This window comes from Protomyctophum bolini (genome assembly GCF_963924005.1).
Source record: "Protomyctophum bolini genome assembly, chromosome: 10".
Taxonomy (NCBI): domain Eukaryota; kingdom Metazoa; phylum Chordata; class Actinopteri; order Myctophiformes; family Myctophidae; genus Protomyctophum; species Protomyctophum bolini.
The window spans coordinates 9,009,899-9,029,385 of NC_137871.1; the positions used below are offsets into that span (position 1 = coordinate 9,009,899).

Sequence of the window (19,487 nt, forward strand, 5' to 3'; positions counted from 1 at the left end):
TCACAGATTACAACATTTTGGATTATAGCTGGTGGTAGTCTACAGCCAGTAAAAATCTAAAATATCACTACTCACCTTTTCTATGATCCCTGCTCCAAGACTAGGAATTGCCTTCAGCTTTCTTTCAGGGAAAGGGATAGAGGATAGAACTGAATCAATTTATTTGGGGGGGGGGGGTTCCTTATACCCGTTTAGGTTCCTGTTGATATTGTATTAACCTGTTATGCCGTTTTAGATATATCCTAGCTGATTGTTGAATCCTGATCTAGTATATTGACTTTGCAGAACACTACTCAGTCTGACCTTGATGTGTCTTTAAGGCTCCTTCGAGGATTTCTGTCTTGGGTCTTCCGTTCGTATATGTCGAATCTTTAAAGGGACACTTCACTCTTTTTGCAAAAATAATATGTTAATGAAGTTTAGAAGATTTTAGTAATCTTGTATAATATGTTGTTTTAGAAATTTTAACCACTTCCTTCCTGGACAACATGTAGTCCAGGAAGTAAGTGAGCCCAGTGTCCATGATGTCATGGACACTGGGCTCACTTACTTCCTGGACTACATGTTGTCCAGGAAGGAAGTGAGCCCGGTGTCCATGACATCATCGACTGATGATTAACCACTGACACGTAGCGGAGGTGATTTATCTATAAACAATGACCACTCGGCCATACATTATACCGCTTAATACACGGCTACTTGAATACATAAATTACTAAATTGACCCAAAGCGCACAGTCGGAAAACAATTGAATCCATGTTCGGGTACTGCATCGTCTATTCCTCGCTCAAATGTTTTCAAAAACCTTTTGGAGAGCAATGTTTAGCTGTAAATGACATTGTGTGTGTTTACATGGCTGTCATGTTGGAAACAGCAGTAAATCAGCGGGGCACAGCAGGTGCTCCGAGGGTTTGATTAGGCCTCGGTCTGTTATAGAGCGGAGCGGTCATTATCCAGAAATAACAGACCGCTGAATTTTCAACCAAGTTTAATGTCTTCTGCCCAGAGCCGTAGAAGAGTCGCGGCACGCTTTAATTTCGCCACAAAGCGGGGTGCTATATGGGCTATAGTTCCAAACATTGGAACTATCCCATTGAGATAGAATGAGCACTTCCGCATTCCATCGTTACAATGGGAGTCAGTGCTAGTGTCGTCACTCTCATACTAGATCACGCTGCTTCTGCCGTCCTCAATTTTGCGGTCACTACTAAAAGCTACCATTCAATCTCAACGGCCTTCCCCTTCATGCGGTAGCTGTTTTTTGTTCGGGGATATGACATACCTTTACTTTTATTATTTATACACTTATTTGCCCTCATATGATTGGACAATATACGGTGACGGGTGACATCACAATATGGATTTATATTGGCTATATTATTATTTGTTTAAGATAATTTGGGGGCTTTTTTGCCTTTGTAATACGGAAAAGTAAACCACAGTGACATAACATCACAGACAAACCCTTGGTATTGGCGTCGGTATCACGCAAGTGCGACAGAGTCAACTTCTCTCCGCTGGAAGGTCACAGATTCCCGGCCAGGAAACTGAATTCCTGACCGCCTTCTTGTGTACCGGTGGTTGGGAACCCCTGCTATAGAGAGTAGTTTAAAGAGATGGATGCCGGTCTTTGAGTCTGCTTTTTAATGGAAATAAATGGTATTCAATATTTACAGTTAACATTTTCATACCTAGTTGGGTATAAACACAAAAACATGCAGCTCACTTTTCATACAAAAGTATACGTGATGTCAGCTACAAAAACAAGCCGTTATTTAAAAGTCGGGGGGGGGGGGGCAAAAACCACCGGTCAGAATCCTACTGACAGATGGAGTTCAACTGGGTGCGGCGGTGGGAAGGAAATCATCATCCGATAATCAACAGCTCTAAAAGCAGAGATGAAGGGAAAAGAATAGGGGAAGTGGATGCAGAAGGCCCCAGGACGGTCGGTCACTGCCTCAGGAAGGCGGCCATGGGGTCGTCCTCCCGGCAGCGTTTCATTCGGAACGCCTCCAGCTCCTCCTCGGTGGGCTCCTTCACCTCCTGGAGGCTGCTGTAGGGCCTCTTCCTCTCGTCCAGCTGCATGAGGGCCTCCACCTCCTTTATCCTCTTGTCCTCGGCGCTGAGGGCCTGGGGAGACAAGAGAGAGAGTGAGACAAACATCTTAAGCCATTCTGACCCGAGATCAGATTCTAAAAATGTCTTCTACATCCTGACAGTTTTCTGAAAAATTCTTTCCATGTCAGTCGTTCTTCTCGTACTCAGTGGCACGCTATGAGCTTGTAGATCTGCTATTTTTCAATAGCTAAAGCATGACATAATGCTAACACCAAAAGGGGTTCCCGCCCAGAATAGGTTAAGCGTGACAGACGGATGACGGAAAACATTGTTCTTGTATCCTTCGACACCGTCAACGTAAAGTAATTCCCCCAATAACAGTAACTTTATGGTGTCTCCATTGCTTTCCGTTTAATCCATTGTTATTCACATTTATTCCAGTAAATAAACAGATGAAAAAAGGGGGGCCTCAAATTTGAGGAGCAGTAAATAATTGTTTCATTGGCAGCAGGACTGATTAAAGTTTAACGTGCTGAACCGTTCTAACTGCCGCCAACAGAGTAGACTGAGACATATTGAATTTCATTGCCTCCAACTCAGCCCGTGTCCCCTATTCATTCTACATGGATTTCTAAATAAAAAGGAAGAGGGTCGGGATGTAATGTGTGTTTGCCATTTAGATATGGCTGTCATTTGTCAAACTCGCACACGGTCAGCTTAACACATTGAGTACGCCAACGTGCATCAAAATAAAGGCCGCTATAGTGCCAGAGTAGTCTGATCGCTTTTACTCTGAAAGCCATGAACCGGAAATACTTTCTTAAAAAAATTGACTTGACAAAGTGAGCTCATAATCCCCGATCATCTTAATATATTTATATAAACTTCAAAAAGCGTTCATATTTTGCGGGAGAGACGGATGAGGAGCAGAAATGCAGCGCCAGCATATCGATCCATTCATCACCACGGAGAGCGCCCTGGATGAGGAGATACGAGTCATTCTTTCCGCCGCGCTAACATGGGAGTCAATGACAAGCTAATATTTGCACAGAGCGTTAGCATACGGCAAGCGAAAAGCGAAATGCCAAAAAAAAAAAAGGAATAATTCTGAATATTATTATCTCGCCCCGCGTCGTTTGGACGTCGCTAGGACGTCCACAGACGTCTAAGGTATTACTCGTTTCTGATCCTTATGACGTTTCCAGACGTGTTTTGTACAGAATGTGTTAATAATGCAGTGACAGCCAAATCAGGAAAGTCACATCCACTGCAGCGGTTCAGGCTCATACACTGTTGGGAGTGCATGGAGTTACAAATGGAGAGAGAAGTTCATACCACACGCATTCATACAAATTGTATTTATAACTTCCAACCTTTTGGGAAGAAAATGATACTGTGTGTTAAGATGAGACAGTTGGTAGATATGCATTGAATATTTGTGTACACACACACACACAGTGACACACACACACACACACACACACACACACACACACACACACACACACACACACACACACCTTCTTCAGCTTTTCCTTCTTCTTCTCTTCATCCTCAGAGTCACTGCTGTCCGAGTTGCGTTTCTTCTTGTTCTTCTTGCTCTTCTTCTTCTTCTTCTTGTCTTTCATCTTCTCTTGATGCATCTGGTGATCAGAAAACATTTTGACTGTTATGTTGATGACGTCATCAGGAAATGTTTATTCAAAGCTGCCTTAAGAGGAAATGAAAACACGAATGAAGAATAATTATGCAATCATCACATATTGCATGCATCCCAGCTTTTCTGGTCATTTGCGGTTGATGCATTTAGTTGCTGTATACTTTTTAGAGAGATGACTTCGGCAGCTGCGGACTTTGAAATCACACCTCAGTAGAGTATTTTTTGGATGTCTCTCCAGTATTAACCTATTTCTCTACCCATGTCGCTGCTTGCCAGGTAATCAGATCTCCTCTGACTAGATGATGATCTCATCTGCCCCACCAGACCAGACGTCTAATATAAAGATCTTATCTGTCCAGACGAGATGTCTCATCTCATTTCATCTGACCGGACCAGGCATCTCATCCCATTTCATCTGACTAGACCAGACGTGGATGATCATCTCCAGGTGTCTTCTTACCTCCAGCAGAGTCCTTGGCTGTTCTTCCTCCTGTGGTTCCTCCATTCCCTCCTCGAATGGAACACAAGCGGAGGTGCTCTATAGACAGATCATCAATGATTAACCATCAAGTAATCATATATATATATATATATTAAATGGACCAGAATGTCTGGTTTCAAGTCATGTAAATCAACTCACCGCCGTTCTGATCCCCGCCTCTCCTGTGCAGTAACTCAGTTTGACCATCGAGTGGCAGCACTTGTATCCCCAAAAGCCATCCCTCCAGAACGAACCCCAAATGAACTGCAGAATGAAAGCAAAGAATAACTTCACTGCCGAGTAGGAGATTCCCTCTACTCCTTAAAACGCGCCATAAAAGAGCATCCGTCTGCAATTTGGGACTGGACCTAGACAGGTCTTCTAGCTTGCTAAAAAATAAATGACCCCTCCCCCACCCACTGTTTTTTGTAAATATACTTTTACTGCTCGTAATATTGATGGTTTCTTATAGAATTATTTGTACGTCTTCATACGTCTTGATGAATCGAATACATTGAACCACAATGGAAACAACAAGCCCTCAGGGCTTTTTGAGTTATCCTTTCAGCATTATCGTTTTAACCGCAACTCTGTACTTTTTTAGCAAACTGTTAATAAAGTATTCAATCAATCAATACAAGCACATTTCTGGCCACAGATAATGTGACCAATGTTAACTTACTGGTGATATTTTACGGTAAAAACATCCGGCACAGTTATGCCGAATATGAGCAGTCGTGGAATCGCTCTCGACTGGAAATAATAATAATAATAAATAAATAAATAATAATAATGAAACGCAGGCAATGACTTCAAACACCAGCAGCAGATACCGTACATGCCGTACTAGTACTACAGAGAGCAATGCGTACAAAAATGAGCAAGAAATAAATGTCATCAAAACCACACTGGCTGGTGAAGAGACTATGCTGCGTACCATGTGGTTGTTGACGACGACGTCCTCCTCGTACTTGGAGCGAGCGACGGCCTTCTCCTGCCCCTTCAGCACGGCGCCGTGTCGGGAGTACTCCACGTAGTCCTCCGTCTGGGCCAACAGCAGCTCGCGAGGAGGAGCGTCCAGGTGCTCCTCGCCTCCGTACTGGTCAACAACAACACAGGACATCATATCAGCGCCACAGGACTGGGTCTCAGTGTTGTTTTCGTCGACTAAAACTAAGACGAAAAATGTTCGTCGACTACCTTTTTTCTCTGACTAAAACTAAATAAAAACTAATCTATGATGACTAAAACTAAGACTAAATATACTGACAATTTCGTCAACAAATAAAAACTAGACTGAAATGTTAGGAAGGGACTAGTGGACAAGAGATCCAGTTTTATGCTGGGTTGCATGCTGAAAATAGCAGATATACAATCACACAACGCGTCGCAGAGTGACGCGTTGTGATATTGTATATCTGCTATTTTCAGCATGCAACCAAAGTGTAAAATATGTCATTACAACGACATCAAAACACATTTTAGTCGACTGTGCAGGTAGATCACATGACATGTCCCTAAAGAATATTACATTTAAATATAAAAAACAATTTCTGGCATCTGCCTCTTGAATTACCGGTAAGTTGACTTGATTGATTGACTGACATTAAAAAAAGTGCTTGTGTCAGCTCAAACCCATAATGCAATACTTTGTTTTCAAGAGTGTTGCTGCGCAAAAATGTCGGTAGGCCTATATTGCAAATGAAATGCAAAAAAACCTCTACCTATTCCATTTCTCCCCTTTCCCATTCCAAGTGCTTTTGTCTTAAATATACTGATGGTGAAATGACCTGGCTGTGAGTATGTGTGACTTATACCGTGTGAGGAACTAAAGTAAGGTGTAGCGTGTAATGTAGGAGGTGTAGGGTGTACCCTTTCCAAGATGGTCTCCTTCTGTTTCTCTTTGAAGTCCTCCTTTTTGACTTTAAAGGACTGGTGCAGCAGCTCCAGCTTGGTGGGGTCGGCCTGCAGGTGCACCTCGGAGCCTTTCTCATACGCCTCCCAGGCAAACACTAACACACAGGAGGAAGAGAGGCAAGGGAAAATTAACCCATTCTGACCTGAGATCAGATTCTAAAAATGTCTTCTATATCCTGACAGTTTTCATTCTGACCTGAGATCAGATAAAAAAAAAAAAAAATCTTTTATGTCAGTCGCTCTTCGATTACAAAAAAATAGCAGACCTACAAGCTCGTAGCGCGCCACTCGGTGGCGCGCTATGAGCTTGTAGATCTGCTATTTTTCAATAGCTAAAGCGCGACATGATGCTAACACCAAAATGGGTTAATGTGATCAACAGACATGCCATGACTGAATCATTTCGGTCCGAACAGAACTTGTTTGATGTTCTATCCAGACTCAAACACACATATTATCAATATTATATTATTACACAAAACAAGCGGTGGGTAACCCCGACAATGATAGAACAAATATCATCTGGAGAAAGAAAAAAAAAACTATTAGGAACATCTGGAAAAACATGTGAAAGGAGAGAGGTGACGGTTATCTTGCAGAGTACTTACATTGTGTCTGAGCCATGGTAATCGTGTCCCCAGAGTAGCGCACAAAGTTGTCTCCAGCAAACCCCACCCTGTCAAATGTAAAAGGTTAGGATGAATATTTATACATTTTCTTTGAAAAGGTGTTGATTTATGATGTTTGGTAGCAACAGTAACGTACTCATCATCTGCCATGCCAGTATTGGAATAAGGGTTCTCCCTCATAGCTCTCGTCTTGGGATCATAATAGGCTGAATTGGGATCCAGGTTCCTCAGGTACTAGAAGACAAAAGACACCACGGGTTGACTTCAGGACTAGTGGGCATCTCTAAATTAATTTTCTGGGCCAATGAAGTAGATGTCCGTCATGGTACCTAGTACGGTCATGTGCCCGAGACGGAGATTGATTAATCTCCGTCAAATTAGTGATATCAAAACCGGTAACATCGCTCTAAAGCCTGGGAGTGCTTGTTGTGCGCAGTCCTCTGTGTTGCACAACAGCGACACGTCATCGAAAATGTTCCCTGCCCGTTTAGCCGACGACGACAAAAATCTTAAAACGTTAATAACTCGCGATCTAAATCATCCCGTTCAATTCTAAGAAAAGAATATGTGTTTTACGGGCCCCCCGCCGTTCCTTCAGCTTGAACGCATTATATACTGTAGGGCGGCCTACTGTAGGTACAATTGGTCAAACATGCATACATAAGCTTGTTTAATATACTGTATCTCCAGGCTGAATGCCTGCACCAGTGAATATAGAGACTCAAATATTATAACAAACATAAAGTTTCCAGATGTTCCCCATTTAGATAACATGATACGACTACATAAAACATAGCTTTCTTACCTTAGCAATGTCTTCTCTGATACGCAGATTTCTGACTGTGATTCGTCTCTTGGAGTCAAAGTTCTGACCGGGCATGTCGATGTCATCGGCATATTTATCATCGTCCTCATCCTCACTGTTGTGTTCCTCCTGCACAGGAGGGATGAGAAGTACAATCTAAATGTCAACACATTCTGACCTGAGATCAGATTCTAAAAATGTCTTCTACATCCTGACAGTTTTCCATTCTGACCTGAGATCAGATTAAAAAAATGTCTTCTATGTCAGTCGCTCTTCGATTTTTCAAAACATAGCAGACCTACAAGCTCGTAGGGCGCCACTCGGTGGCGCGCTAGGAGCTTGTAGATCTGCTATTTTTCAATAGCTAAAGCACGACATGATGCTAACACCAAAATGGGCCACATCCACAGGTCATGGAATAATAGGTCAGGTCATGTAATAATACAATATTTTGAGTGGTGCAACCACTCCTATAACCAGCAATGTCTGTCCCCGTCCATGCGTGTACCTATACCGAAGTATGTGTGTTTAGGGTGCTGTGGCAACACTCACTTTAGACGGGTCTGATTTTTTATTAATAAGAGACATTCTAGATTGAAGACTTACAGCTTGGTCCAGTTTCCCTGAAGCCAACTCATCCTGCAACTTCTGGGCCTTCAATGTCCGTTTGCACTGAAACGAGAAACAAAATGTCAGTCATGTACCGAATCTGAAAAAGGCATCCGACTAGGGTTGTAGTGTATATGATAAAACAAAGATGATCAATTATTCTTCTTTCACATTGATCAAGCGCTACGCTCAATATAAACAATACATTTGGTTTCAGGTCACCTACATTCATGTTGCAATCGTAAACGCAATGATTCAAATTGTCCACTAGATGGAACTGTATATTGATGGGTTAAACTATATCAGGGTAGTGGGCGGCTGCACGATTCTTGCTCAAATGTGAATCTTGATTTTCCTCCACAAGTTGCTGAACATTCAAAATGTGGCACCTGGAGCCAACTACTGTGGCTAAAGTGCTTGACTTAAACCTCTCAAAGTCTCTCTCAGTCTCTTGTAGCAAAAACATAAGAGTAACTGAAAGGAATTGGACAGCCAACTAGTGCTGCATGATTCTTGCTCAAATTTAGAAATAAGATCTCATGGGTGAATCTAGCTTGCGATCTTTTTTCGATTCATTTTTAGAAATTTAATTTTCTAAACCACGACCCCATTTTATGAGGGAAATCTTTTGGTAACTCTAGACATTTACAGTGCAGTTTCAAATTCAAAGTGGGAATTCTTAAAATAAAAGCATAAATTGTCGACCTTGAATATGAATATTTATAATAGAAAATGCAGGCAACCAAATGGATTTGATTCTATTAATACACTGAGTTACAAGTAAAGAGCCACCCGCTCATTACTATTGAACATAATAGTAATTTATAATAAAAAAAGAAGTCACCTTCCCAATATACTTGAATGACTATTGATTAATCATTTAACGTTAACAATCATGGATCAAAATTATTAATTTAATCTGCATGCCTATAGAGCACCGAAGTCTGACGTCAATATCGGTAGAGGGCGCAAATCCACAGGTTCATGTACTTTTTATTTGCATTATAATCCCCATAGGGGGGATTTTAGATCGCCTCATATAAGAACTGTGTTTGAAAAATAAACATGTCATCCCGGCCGCTTCACTCATATGGATATGAAGAATCAACTGACTGAGAGAAAATGCCATTGTTACTGCTACTGAATTAGTTGAATTTTCGCTAGAAGCAGACTGTATCATATATGAGTGACTGACTGTTGCAAACGATACAGAGACACCTCCATGACAATAACGCCGAGACAGCTTGTTTATTTTTGGATATCGAAGGGATGAGCGAGTTACGTCAGGACTTCGGTGCTCTACATCTGACCCATTAGAATTAACCATCTCGCGATGGCTAATTTGAGAGTAGATGAAGATCCTTATCCTATATATCCTTATTAATATTTTCACTGATATGTTTGCCCCAGAATAGGGACACTAGGGTTTGTGTGATGTGACTAGAAGGATTGGTGAGAACTTTGCTTACCTGATCTACTTTGGCATACTCTTCCACAATGCGCTCGTGGTCTTCAGGGTCGTATCCGTTCCAACGATCCCTCTTCCCATCGTAGTCCAAGTCCAATATGAGCTGAGAGTGCTCGTCTGGAGCCATTCCGAAACCCGTGTACTTTGCGCCGATTTTTCTGGGCCTCTGACAGAGACAAATGCAGAAATTGGTGGCGACATTTTTTTCCCCACTATTTGATATAGTTCAATTAGGTTCAATTATTCTACTGCGTTAAAAGATAAACGTCGTTTTAATTGTTTCAACATTTTTACCTCTAAGCAGTCTTTCTTCTTATGAGTCATTGCACCGCAGTTTTCACACGAACCCTTCCGGAACTTTGTGCTGGTTGGTTTCTGTTGAAAGGCAAGAACTCAAGTTCAAATACTATTTCTAATACACCACTGGATTATCCCATTTTGGGTGGGAACCCCTTTTTGTGTTTTAAACATTATGCTATAATTTAGCTGTTGAAAAATAGCAGCACTGCTATTTTTGAAAAATCGTTAAAAATGTGGCGCAAATCTTTGAATATATATTCTTTCAAAGTGAATGTTTTTAAAGCTGAGTCACTGTGTGCAAAGTTACCTCCTGCGTCCCTCTCTTGTACCACTCTCCAATGGTGGAGTACTGTTCATGGAGCTCTTCTTGTGGCCTTTGATGCTTCAGGGTGGGCCGCTTGGAAGGGTCGATGTACCACGGCACTGAACTGATATACTGTGGAATGTGAGGGTTAATATCCCTGGGAAAATAGAACAGGAGACACGTGTTTTTAGTGACATTGCAGCAGAACACTTTTAGGCCTGACATCGAACATTTTAAAAAATGTCTTCGAAATCCTGACCGTTTTCTGAAAAACCTTGTTTCTGTATCAGTGGTTCTCAAAAAAAGGCACATTTTCACGATTTTTCAAAAATAGCAGACCTACAAGTTCTATGAGCTTGTAGATCTGCTATTTTTCAATAGCTAAAGCATACCATAAGGCTTAAAACACCATTAGGGGTTCCCGCCGAAAATGGGTTGAGACTAGAAAATAGAAATGCGGTCAAATATCCATGATTTTTGGGTGGGTCAATATGATTTACTGGGGAACACCGAACACGCAAGTCGGGAACAATGTAGTTAGTATCACGTAGACAACTATTCCACAATTTCCAATTTGAAATTTGTGGGAGGCAACAGGCAACAGTCTGGCCGCGCGAGACTAGGAACGATGCGAGGGAATGTATGCACAGCTCGGTTATGCAATGCTCATCATTGTAGTGTACCCATGGCTACTGTACAAGGCGATACCAAACTGACGACATTATCGTCACGCATGGCAAAGCGTGATGTCTGCTTGTATTATTATTATAAACTGCAGCACTGGCAGTTAATGTCCGCTTTGTACATCGACATGTACATCGCTTTGTACATTTCAGATCGGCTATTTCCAAATGGCGTACAGTACAGTATAAAGTGTTTTGTAATTATATCAAAATCTACAAAGTAACTAAGGTTTTCAAATAATTGTAGCGAGTAAAAAGTACAATATTTGTCTCCGAGATGAATATTGGAAATACTTTAGTAAAGTAAAGGTACCTCAAATTTTTACTTATATGTACAGTACTTGACTTTACCTTACACCACTACTGAGAAGCAGAGACAACTTGTCTCAGAGTCATAGCACTTACTTTCCCTCCTCGTCCACCTCAGCTGGAGCATTTCCGAGTTTTCTCTGTTCCTCGAGTTCCTTCTTCTTCCTCCAGTCCTCTCTGGTCATCTTTTTAGGTTCATCATTCACGGCCACGGTGCCATCGGAGGGGCCTGCAGCGACCGCTTCCTCCTCCATGACGACTGGAACCTGCGACAGTTACTCGTGTTAAACTTGACTAACCCAATACCACTGTACTGTATATGACTGTTAGTACGTATATATGACTGTTAGTACGACTGTTAGTACGTCGGACCGAGCCGCTTGCCAACAGTTAAGTAATTAGCTAAATAACAATGAGAGGCAATCTTGTAGAACAGTGGTCGCCTGGTCGGTAAGCAACACCACCGAACAAATACATTTTAAGCGTATTTAATTTAAATGTGCATTATCCTCTTAGCACTAGCAGACCTGTATTTTCGTTGAACTGTACCCATTCTACAAACTGTTGACACAATTTTCAATCAGCTAGCGCTAGCATAGCATTAAGGACTTCTTAAGGTATGGACCAGAGCTAAGCTAGTCTTAGAAAGAATGGCTGTGATGTTACATAGCCATAGGTCTACTAAATTCCAAATTCACAAAGTTCACATAAATGTACGTAATAACATCTCAGCCATTCTAGGGCTAAAGTAGAGCTAAACACCAATACATTATTCATTCTCACCACCACGTTATGAGACTGAGTAAGAGTATCTGCGTTATTAGCCATAGAGGCTAATGTTACCTTACCATGGCTTTTCTTTGGTTTGTTTAATGTATATACAGCTATGTAATGTTCAACTCGAACACGCCGTGTTTTTGTTTACCTTGATCCACAAATGGAAACGCTGGAACTTGTATCACTATCTTCTTAGTAGTAGTCTCCGTCTACTGTGTTTACATTACAAGAAGAAGCTCACACAGCCAGTATATTTTTTGGCAGGACACACACCATCTTACTTCCCCTGCTTTGCCAATCGCAAAGGTGCATATTGCCACCTACTGGACCGGAGTGTAGACTATGCCCCAGACAGACAGTAACCTACACATTTTTATTTCACATTCCTTATTTTGGTATTTGATTTCCATTTTAAACTTGCATAGGCTCAATTTATGTAACATGTAGCATTTTTAGACATAGCACTGTATATTCCACTGTTAGGTTCTTAGCTTACCGTAAACTGTATGATATATATATATATATATATTATATTTTAGATGTATTTAGCATGTTTTTGTTCTTGCTTAGTGTAAATCGCTCTGGATTAAGAGTGTCTGCTAAATGCCTAAATTGTAAATTGTTCTCTGAAAGTACTGAGATCAAACATATGTTTTAGAGGGAGCCCTGGCCAAGACAGCTAGTAGCAAAATTATAAACATTTAAACATTTAAATGAAAAATATGTCTTCTCGGAAGGCAGATCTCCGCCAGGCCTGGTTGATAGAACCAGAATCCACAGAAATGTCAAAGGAAATGTGTAGGCCTACACACACAGGGATAAAACACAAAATAAACAAAGCAAGCATGTTTTGTATAAAATAATTTATTCATACAAGTTCAATACAAGTTTAATATGCACAACAAAATAGAATGGGGGGACGCTCATCTATTCCAACATTTGTATTGTCATTGTTGATGCCTGGCTACAAAAGTAGGCCTAAAGAGAACATTATGTAGGCCTATATGATTTATTTAGACAACTGATTCAAAGTAAAAATGGTCGAATGTCCAGTGTGTCTGGCCTACATTGTATTTTTCATCAAAGTCATGCCCCTCAACTGGCCTTAAAATAATGTACCCTGGTTTACAAACACTCTCTCGCTCTCTCTCTCTCTCTCTCTCTCTCTCTCTCTCTCTCTCTCTCTCTCTCTCTCTCTCTCTCTCTCTCCAGATCACGGTTTCTTTTTCTTAGGCTTGGATTTGGCTACCACTTTAACAGTGGCAGATACAGATTTGGACCCTTGCAGGTTCTGTGCGGTGCAAGTGTAGATTCCCTGGTCCACCTCCCTCACCCCATCCACCAGTAGAATAGACTGAGACTGTTGTCTGGCTGCACCCCCACCTACAGGCGACACATTGTCCTGCGTGTATGGAGGTCTGCCAATCTGCAATACAACAAACAGGTATACTCAGCATGAATACATATACTTTGTTGACTGTGGTCCCCTTGGAGTCTATCCTTGGTCGTTGTCCGTCCCCCCCCCCCCCCCCTCCGTTTTCTTCTCTATAACCAAAAATAGCACCAAGATGCCAGTGCAGCGCTTTGTTAGCTTGTAGATCTGATATCTTTGCCTGATGTTCACCTATTAGGCCTATACCCAGCCAGAATATAGAGACCCTACAGTTAACGGGTAATTTAACTTAACTTATGAGCCAATTAAGTGTGTGCTTACAAACAATTAAACTACTGTGGTTGGTTGGTTTCTAGGTTCACATAACAGCATAAATAAATATAAAAAAGTAAATAATTTGTGGCACAATTTCCAGAATCAATGTATTACAAGGTGTGCTTTATATAATAAATACACATTTGTATTTGTAGACATATGGACCGTTAAATGCAGAAATCCTGACCACATTCTCATTGAGCAGCAGTGTAAGTGTAATAGGCCTATCTCACAGACCTAGTGGTGTTCCATAGACATTACATGTTAAAAGACCTACATTCAGAAGCCATAAACAACGCTTTTTCTGAAGGTAAACTTTATTCTATTTGTTTTAGCGGTCTTAACATCTTGTTTTCCTCATAATAATATTGGTCTTTTACAATTTTAAGTTTTTAACATTTGGAAACGGCCTTAAATGGTGCAGAGAAAGCAGGTATAGGGATGTAGCTCTGGTCCATAGCCTTACATGGACCAGCACTTTGTAGATTTTGATATAATTACAAAACACTTAAATACTGTACTGTACGCCATTTGGAAATAGCCGATCTGAAATGTACAAAGCGATGTACATGTCGATGTACAAAGCGGACATTAACTGCCAGTGCTGCAGTTTATAATAATAATAATACAAGCAGACATCACGCTTTGCCATGCGTGACGATAATGTCGTCAGCCGCGGACAGAAGAAGCTGTGTTTTACGTCATTTCCGAGTTTTTAGACAGCTGGTGGATGGAAAAGAAGCTCCACCGTTTCCGGGAATCTGTCCGTCGCGGCAGTTAGCCGCGAGGGTGGAGCTTCTTTTCCATACACCAGCTGTCTGTCTGTCGGAAATTACGTAAAACACAGCTTCTTCTGTCCGCGGCTGTCGGCTCAAGCGTGTCCCTGCTGAACGTAGGTCTTTTAACATGTAATGTTTATGGAGTGAAGTCACGTCATCACCACTAGGTCTGGAAAGGGCGTGGAAAGGGAAGGGCTGTGAGATAGGCCTAGATAGCAGATAGGACAAGTAGCAGAGTTGCAGAAGAAGTCATGCTGTAAGTACAGTACCTCCTGTCCGGGGTAGTCCCAGGTTATGTCTACAACCACACCCTGCTCCCCTGTCACTGTGCAGCTGACCTGCAGGTTCTCTCCCTCAACCACTGAGGTGGATGACGCCTGGATCACAGGGGCAGGAACAGCCATGGGGTCTGGTGAAAACAACAGTTGAAATTATGCCTGAAGTCCTGAAATTAGGGGTGCAGTACTTAGTTTAGACAGTTTTTGGTTTAGACTAGTCATTGGTTAGACCAGTCATTAGTCCTACAACTACAACCTATCTCAAACCCTCATCCTAAACTAAACCTAACCTCCCACGGGGCAGCACACCTAAACCTAACCTTAACCCATGTCTAACCAATGACTAGTCTAAACTAAGTATGCGTCCCGAAATTAGGTCTGGTAATATTATATATTATATCTATCATTTGGGATTTGGGATATCAGTTAATTGTGAATTTATGATGGCATAAATGTTGTCTTTTTTCCTAGTTTTAATAGTGAGGTCACTTTACCTGACTGTTCTATAGCTGTTCTATTATATGCCTTTAACCACTTAGTTATTAGGCGGTACTGATGATTATTTATCAAGTCAATATATTGTGAAAGCACATTTGGAGAAAAACTGTGATATTTGATCTTCAAATTTAAACGAGGTTGGGGTTTGGCGGTAAGGAAAGGAAAGGTACTATGTTTACCCAGGGTAACTGGACTAAGCTCAAGAACTTGTTTACAGCCAGGCCCTGCTCATAGAACATTTCATGGTAGGGGTTCAATGCCTTGTCCAAGGGCACTTCAACGGTGGTAATTTTAACTAGCGACCTTCCGATATCAAGACCTCTCCGCAAACCGTTCGGCCACCGCTGCCCGGTATAGGCTGACCACATAATATGTCACCAAATAATCGCAGTATCCCCGGTTCGGTTCCATCCAGTGACCCGTGTGTTGCATGTCCTTTACCCTCTCTCTGCCCCCAGTTTACTGTCTTTCTACGCTATCTACACTAGTATACAAAGCAGAAACTGCTTTGTATAAGCTTTGTGAAAGGGGTGATATAATATAACTCACAGTTGACATAGATGAGCATGTACTTGGTGGAACTCTGCCTGAGGTTGCCCAGGCTGGCCACGCAGAACAGGGCCCCGGCGTGGTGTAGGCGAGGCCGGTGGATCGTGATGCCCCTTTGGACGTTGAAGGTGATCTCTGCCCCGTCCACCGCCACCTCCGCCGGGGGAAACTCGCGGTGAAGTGTCACCTTGGCGTCCGGGGACGTCACCTGGCAGGGGAGCACCGTCGGCCAGTTGGTGCGGAGTTGAATGACCTCATAGTAGTTGGATGATGGCACGAAAAGCTCCTGTGGGTCTACACAGGGCGTTACAATTAGTGATAAGATATGAGATGTCCCTCCTCCTTGGAACAGCACGTTTGAACTGCAATAAAGGTTATTCATCCCGCGGGGTATAGATGCATCCTGGGATGCAGGAGCCCATGTTTTTCATGCCCCCCCCCCCCCCCCCCCCCCCTTTTCTCCTCATTTAATTTACAATTAAAACCCCCCAACAATATAAATGATTCCAATCTTTTAACTGTCACAGTCTAAAAATGTCATATCTTTATTGCCCCAACCTTCTTATAGTGCCTCTCGTTAAATCCCATTTTGGGCTGGAACCCCTTTTGGTGTTAGCATTATGTTATGCTTTAGCTATTGAAAAATAGCAGATCTACAAGCTCATAGCGAGTGGCGCGCTACGAGCTTGTAGGTCTGCTATTTAAAAGAAATCGAAGAACCACTGACATTCAGAAAACTGTCAGGATAATAGAAGACATTTTTAGAATCTGATCTCAGGTCAAAATGGGTTAATGCAAGAGCAATTATAAGAAAATGTTGATGGCGTCTACATTGAATTCCCCCCCCCCCCCCTTCCCCCCCTGGTGCGTTCACCTCACCAGGAAAGAAAACGAAGACCTTGAGAGCTTTGTCGTACAGCCTCCTGCACTCTGTGTCTTCACAGTACATAGGGTAACAGGTGTACTCTCCTGTGTCTGCTCCTGTACTGTTCACTAATGTCAGTGTCCCGTACCTCTCGTGTTGGACAGTTCTGTGGAACAGGACACCATGCAGACACAAGATTAATACATAATAATAATAATAATAATAATTATACGGCAGGACTTGCTGCTGGCCATAATCGTTCCAGGAAAACCCTTCAAAGACTATTCGTGATCATTTAAAATCCAATTCAATCATTTATTTCAGACCTATATAGGGGGGAGCCATATCACAATAAAAACACAATAAAACAAGGGGAAAAAGAAAACCTTCCACAATGTTCAGTTTTTAACACACAGACAGACATGTGCGCCAATGGTTCCACAGAACTGCGTATAATGGTTGGTTTTAACAGCATTGTTGATGTCATTAGTCAGTCTGACTAAGATGCCCCACACATAAATCCATACGATTACGTAGCACAGCAGAGCAGGTGGGTTCATTAACGGAGGTATATGATGCATGTCAGAAGGAAGGAAGTCCGCACACTGATTCTTAGCTCTGCATTAGCTCTACAAATTGAAGAGCAAATCGTTCAGTAACAGGTTGTGTCTACATGTGTCTGCGCATCTACATCACCCTGCCTTTATTTACCATTGCTGAGTGGGTGATAAGGACAGGGAGCTTGTGCTTATTCGCTCACATCTTCTAATAGGACCAATCAGTGCTAGCTAAAGTGCCACCTTGTGCTGAACTTGAAAGGGAACTTAGCAGGTAACGCACATCGGCTGTTGGGTGCTGGGCTTCAGTTCACAAAGCGTAGAGCCCGCGCACCAAATTAGGTACAAAAACGTCTTCATTTGTCTGACATAGGATCTTCGATCCTGTTGTGGAATAGTAAGAGAGTGCCAGTGGCGACACGCTTTGATCTCGCCGCAAAGCGGGTGCCTATGGGCTATAGTTCCAAACATTGGAACTATCCCATTGAGATAGAATGAGCACTTCAGCATTCCATTGTTACAATGGGAGTCAACGCTAGTGTCACCACTCTCTTACTAGATTACTCTGGGTTAGACAAACCTCTCCACCAATAGTTTTCCTATGTGATAAAACAGTGTTTTAAAAGAGAAATGCCATGCACATATTTTTCCAATTGCATATGGCAGGCCTTGTTGACGGATTTGGAAGAGATCTTGAAGGTCTGGTTCCAAAAATGAACCAGTATTTAATGTGTAAAATCCACAATATTTACATTGGAAAAGAGCCCGGCTGGAAAGTGTCCAAGTGGGAGTGTAGGTTTGCATCAGAGGAAAAGGGCTCAAAGAAGCAGAAATTCAGAGTAGAAAATAACTGTCGGTTGACAGAATGGCTTAGCAATTGTGAGGCAGGCCATGTTTTTAACCAGCTATACCGTAGTACCTTCCACCAGCATTGCAGCAGGACTAATATTTTGCAGTTCTATTGAGAACAACAAATGAAATGCTAACTCATGTGCACAAGTCACTAACTTGAGCACTCAAGTAAAACAAATTCTCTCTCTCGTATATGAACACTTTTGCCACCTACTTTAGCCTCCCTTCATCGTCTTCCTCCAGGTATGCTGGAAGGCTCCACTGGACTGGCTTGCCCTTGCACCTCAACTCCAGGGTGTCTCCTGCCCGAACACTTAGGGTGTCACCCACCCTATGGAACTTCCCCCTGTTGAGCACCTGTATGTATACCATGCGTCAAACATGTGAATGTACATGTTTGGTATTGGTACCCTTCCAAAATTCACAGTAATTGGCACATGTTTGCATAATCCTTTTCATGTTATTTATTTGTGATTAAATGTATAGCGCTGCAGCGGCTGAACTGAAAGGGAAAACATGTCGCACCTGTGTCAAGAAGGTTTGTCTCGTAGCCGCCGGTGTCGCTTTGATCTTGGGTTTTGCTGTGACAGCCCCGGGCTCTTTAACAGAAGTTTGTCCTGGTTTGGGTGTAGTGGATTTGGGCTTTCTCCCTGGGGTGGGCTTAGGGTCTTGGGCATGTTGCTGACAATATCCTAGAGTTAAGTACATGCTAGTTGGGTTAGTGAACAGTAATATGCTGTATTTTGCTTATAGAGTAGGCAATATATGGTTTAAAGTGCCCATCGGAAACTAGCAATAACCACCCAATGGTCTGACAAAGAAGAAATCAAGGCAAGGGCACTGTAGTATATGCAAAGCTTATCAATGGGTACATTTGTCTATGAGATTGCAATGTCTGGAGTGAGCCTTGCTTAGCATTAGGCCAACAGAATTTTTGCCTACTGAACCCTTTGTATACTTCTAGGAATGCACAAAGTCAAACCACTAAACAAGGGAATCAAATCACTTACCTAATTCCAGGATTATAGCACAAAAGAACAGAGCACTCAATGCCAGCCTCCAATTTTTTGCCCCAAATAATGTCACCAAAAGCATGACTGACATATGGATTTGTATAGCGGCCTATGGATTATTAGTTCATGTAGTTCAACACACTTCACTATAGGACCCGCACTGGAGAAACAAGGATTGATGGAAGGAGAGAGAGAAGTACAAGGGAAAAAGAGGAGGAGGAACCGCAAAGTTGGTAGTCAGCTGTTTCAAAGACTCACACAAAATTCCTCCTCCTAGTCCGGAGAGTGGCATTAGTACCCCAAATTCCTCCTGGCTGGCTCAATGGAGCCTTTCAACCATCTCTGGACCAATGACGGCCCGGGGATGGAGGCCCCTCCGTCTGGAAT

At 42.2% G+C, this 19,487-nt stretch overlaps 2 protein-coding genes across 2 annotated transcripts; both read right to left on the reverse strand.

Moving 5' to 3' along the window:
* Positions 1–1,636: 1,636 nt before the first annotated feature.
* Positions 1,637–12,284, reverse strand: LOC308322704 (pre-mRNA-splicing factor SLU7-like). Its single transcript, XM_080774098.1, has 15 exons — positions 12,150–12,284; positions 11,321–11,490; positions 10,236–10,389; positions 9,923–10,003; positions 9,630–9,794; positions 8,158–8,223; positions 7,552–7,680; positions 6,883–6,980; positions 6,726–6,793; positions 6,073–6,212; positions 5,138–5,299; positions 4,360–4,464; positions 4,180–4,257; positions 3,580–3,702; positions 1,637–2,131 (listed from the first exon to the last, which is right to left on the reverse strand). The coding sequence occupies exons 2-15, from the start codon at positions 11,476–11,478 to the stop codon at positions 1,952–1,954; spliced, it is 1,707 nt and encodes a 568-aa protein (XP_080630224.1). The 5' UTR covers positions 11,479–11,490; positions 12,150–12,284; the 3' UTR covers positions 1,637–1,951.
* Positions 12,285–12,888: 604 nt separating this feature from the next.
* Positions 12,889–19,289, reverse strand: LOC308322587 (platelet-derived growth factor receptor-like protein). Its single transcript, XM_080773954.1, has 7 exons — positions 19,098–19,289; positions 18,613–18,779; positions 18,302–18,444; positions 16,693–16,844; positions 15,814–16,107; positions 14,758–14,897; positions 12,889–13,427 (listed from the first exon to the last, which is right to left on the reverse strand). The coding sequence occupies exons 1-7, from the start codon at positions 19,189–19,191 to the stop codon at positions 13,215–13,217; spliced, it is 1,203 nt and encodes a 400-aa protein (XP_080630080.1). The 5' UTR covers positions 19,192–19,289; the 3' UTR covers positions 12,889–13,214.
* Positions 19,290–19,487: the final 198 nt, after the last annotated feature.

Bases quoted from the DNA above. Each gene is read 5' to 3' on its own strand.
- LOC308322704 (XM_080774098.1), bottom strand. From the start codon at position 11,478: ATGGAGGAGGAAGCGGTCGCTGCAGGCCCCTCCGATGGCACCGTGGCC. The intron at 6,981-7,551 runs GTAAGAAAGCTA...TTTGTCTTCTAG, and splicing joins TCAGAGAAGACATTGCTAAG to TACCTGAGGAACCTGGATCC. The intron at 4,465-5,137 runs GTACGCAGCATA...TTCATTCTGCAG, and splicing joins TCGTCGTCAACAACCACATG to TTCATTTGGGGTTCGTTCTG.
- LOC308322587 (XM_080773954.1), bottom strand. From the start codon at position 19,191: ATGTCAGTCATGCTTTTGGTGACATTATTTGGGGCAAAAAATTGGAGG. The intron at 18,780-19,097 runs GTAAGTGATTTG...ACTTAACTCTAG, and splicing joins TGCTATAATCCTGGAATTAG to GATATTGTCAGCAACATGCC. The intron at 14,898-15,813 runs GTGAGTTATATT...TGTTTTCACCAG, and splicing joins CATGCTCATCTATGTCAACT to ACCCCATGGCTGTTCCTGCC.